The sequence below is a fragment of the Gavialis gangeticus genome, unplaced genomic scaffold (assembly GCF_001723915.1).
Source record: "Gavialis gangeticus isolate Ggan-Ray unplaced genomic scaffold, GavGan_comp1, whole genome shotgun sequence".
Classification (NCBI taxonomy): domain Eukaryota; kingdom Metazoa; phylum Chordata; order Crocodylia; family Gavialidae; genus Gavialis; species Gavialis gangeticus.
The window spans coordinates 70,665,987-70,669,112 of NW_017729032.1; the positions used below are offsets into that span (position 1 = coordinate 70,665,987).

Here is a 3,126-nt window from a genome sequence, read left to right on the forward strand (position 1 = left end):
TTTTTTTTTTTTTTTTTTTAGTAAAAAGCCATAGAAAACATACACTGAGACATGAAATCTTGCAACAACTCAATCTATCTCTGTGACTTTGAAGGCACCAAAATAAGTTGCTTCTTGAGATGAATCCAGTAATGATGGGTTTGATACCTGGATACCTATTACTTCACCAAACTTAAATTTAAAAAATCCTCCTACATTTACAGAATAAAAATGAAATTCTGAATTTCCTGACCAGTATTTGGTGCTTCCTCCCTTCATAAGAACATCAGCACGCTTTGTCTTAAAGTTTGCTTTAGTTATGTACACCATCAGTTGAAGCCCTTTCCTAGTTAGGTTTCCTGAAGTTTCATGATGTCTGAAACAAATGTTGGCATAAACGTAATAAAACCCATCTTGATTGACTATTAGCCTTCCATCAATGAATGTCATATTCGATAAGTTTGCCTGGCCTTTGTTATGATGCCAGGATGTAAGGTTCACTTTCCGTGTGCCTAAAGAAAAGAAAAAAAAAAGGTTTAGCAGAATAATTACTTTCCATTTACAAACACTTCATACAAAGTTAAGCAGGGTCAAATACCTTTATTATATTTTTAGTATTCATAGCAACTCTATTTATATAGACTAAGATAAGGACAACCTAGTCTCAAGCTTCAGAGCAGAGGCTTAATTTATTCACTGGCAGCATATTCCAAATCATATAGCAGGTGGAGAGCTTTCATCACTATTGGAAATGCTTGGAAAGCCAAGGCTGGACATATGCAGAAAGTGGTGTAAGATGCATCCAGGGTTATCAATTTCATTCTGCAGCTTATTAGAATGCACACTTGAGGAAGACAAAATCTGAGATGTTGAGCTGGAAAACAGGGCAGACAGGCCTGTGTATGTAAATGTTTTTATCATGTAAAACCAGTAAGATTGTGATGCTGGGTACCATATGAATGACTGAAATAAAAAGTACATGAAAAGAGTCCAGAGAGTTGAACAGTAATATTTTTCCCCCCGATAAAAAGGCTATAAAGTTGTCATATTTAATTTGTTATGCTCTACAAATTTAACAACAGAAGGCAATAAAAAGGTAAACATGGTTTTAATTTGTGATTAAAAAACCTCTAAAAAAATCAATATGACTCTGCATTTCTACTACAGCAAAATAATGTGCATGGTTCCTGTTGTATATTCTCCTAGTCATTCTGTACACCAAATATGTCATTAAAAAGTCTCTACATTTGTTTACAGGCTTAATCCAATGCTTGAGTGAATACCACAAGCCTCAACTTTGACTGTGGTCGATAAGTCTAGGACAAGTTGCAAACCTAGGGTGGTGATGAGGTAACTTGGGTATTGGAAGCAATAAAGCTACATTGCCCCAAGCAGAATATAATGCTAATTAGCTCTAGATAGAGCTACATTAATATTACTACATTGCTTTCACTGCCCAAGTGAACTCAGGCATGTCTGGTGAGTTGGGATGGGAGCAGATACCAAACACTGGAGTGGGTATTGTGTCCATGCACATGTAAAACACACAAACCTGGTGAGAAGATGGAAGAAGGTATTTCAGGTCCTCACAGACCAATGAGACTTTCCAGCACATCCAGAGTTTCAAAGTTCTCAAAAAGGATCATAAGAAATTAGGGCTGGAAGGAATCTCATCCAGGTCATCTAATCCAGTCTCCTGCTCAAGGCAGGATAACCCCTGACTAATCTACCCCAGCCAAGTGTCTGTCCAACCTGATTTGTAAAGTTTCTAGGGATGGAGATTCCACAACTTCTCTGCATAGCTTGTTCCAATACAGGCAACCCCCGCTTAACGCGGTATTGCTTAGCACTATTTCGTTATAGTGCTCATTTAAAATTCATACCCGATTCCACTGAGTGCTCAGCCAGTTTCATTATAGCACTCAGTGGAATCAGCTAGTTTCGGTGGGCCGGCACAGGGGTGGAGAGAAGCAGCGGCAGCAGCAGCAATGAGAAGCAGTGAGCAGCAGTGAGTGGGTGGGCAGGCGTGCCCCAGGGCCAAGGCAGGGCAGCAGGAGCGCAGGGCCTGGGCTGGCACATGGTGCCAGAGCAGCCAGTCATCAAGCAGGTGGGGGAGTTGGGAGAAGTGGCAGTGGCAGCAAGAAGCTGTGAGTAGCAGCAAGTGGGTGGGAAATTGGGTTTTGCTTAGTGCGGTCTGCTTAACGCTCGGTTTTTCCAGAACCAATTACGAGTGCTAAGCAGGGGTTGTACATATTTACTTGAATACAAGACAAGGTTTCTCCCCTCAGTTTGCATGGGGAAAAAAGCCCCTTGTCTTGTATTCACACACAGCAACACCTCACTAAATATACTGTCTATCATTAAACTGCTACCAAAAGCAGCATATGCTCAGTAATAGAAACCAAGTGTGAAGATGATTAAATACAGCCAACACCGAGCATGATTATAAAATACATGGCACATATTGGGCAAACATATTGATGGGAGTGTGTGTGCATACATGTATGTGCATGTGCGCATACGTAAACAGGCAGTTGTTCCCCCAGGAGGGAATGGGTGTGGCCTGCAGGTACTGAAATACCAGATGTGTGCATGCACAAGTGTGCACGTGTGTCCCTTACAAAAGCAGGTGGTTCCACTCATGAGTGGGGGCCTAATTAGCACATGGATCCTTTTTTGGCAGGGAGGGAGGGTGAGGGGTGGTATTTGGAGTACACATGCATATGGAGATGAGCTGAGCTGTGGGGTCGCCATGGTCTGAAATGCTGTTAACTCTACTGGGGCCCAGCCCAATGAATTATATGGTAAGTCATGAGCCTTTTGTCTTTGGACTAATAGCATACATAGTTTTTACTACATATAAGTAAGTGCTAAAGTGCTGCTTAAAAGTGTGTTTATCCTGAAAATTTGCAACAGTTTCAAAAAAGGTAAAATGCATCAATTCTAGGTAAACTAAGTGTATGGGTACTATATGCAAATTACTACAGCCATGTTTATTTCAAGGTCTTTGTTTCCAGATTTGCTCCTCACTTCCATGTGCTCAGGGAGAGTAGAGTCTGACAGTAAGGAGGAAGGAAATGTACTGCAGGGGGAAGAAGCTGTGGGGAGGCAGAGGGTACAGAGGCAACCTGACACCCCCCCCCCCCC

The 3,126-nt window shown here is 41.7% G+C and overlaps 1 protein-coding gene across 1 annotated transcript in view; it reads right to left on the reverse strand.

The window, feature by feature from the left end:
• Positions 1-3,126, reverse strand: part of TNFSF11 (tumor necrosis factor superfamily member 11) — a gene marked incomplete at its 5' end in the record, with an annotated part of 41,939 nt that continues 38,813 nt past the window's right edge. The window contains one exon of the mRNA XM_019523814.1: positions 1-491. Coding sequence (XP_019379359.1) covers positions 70-491 — 422 coding nt within the window. The remainder of the gene's footprint in view (positions 492-3,126) is intronic.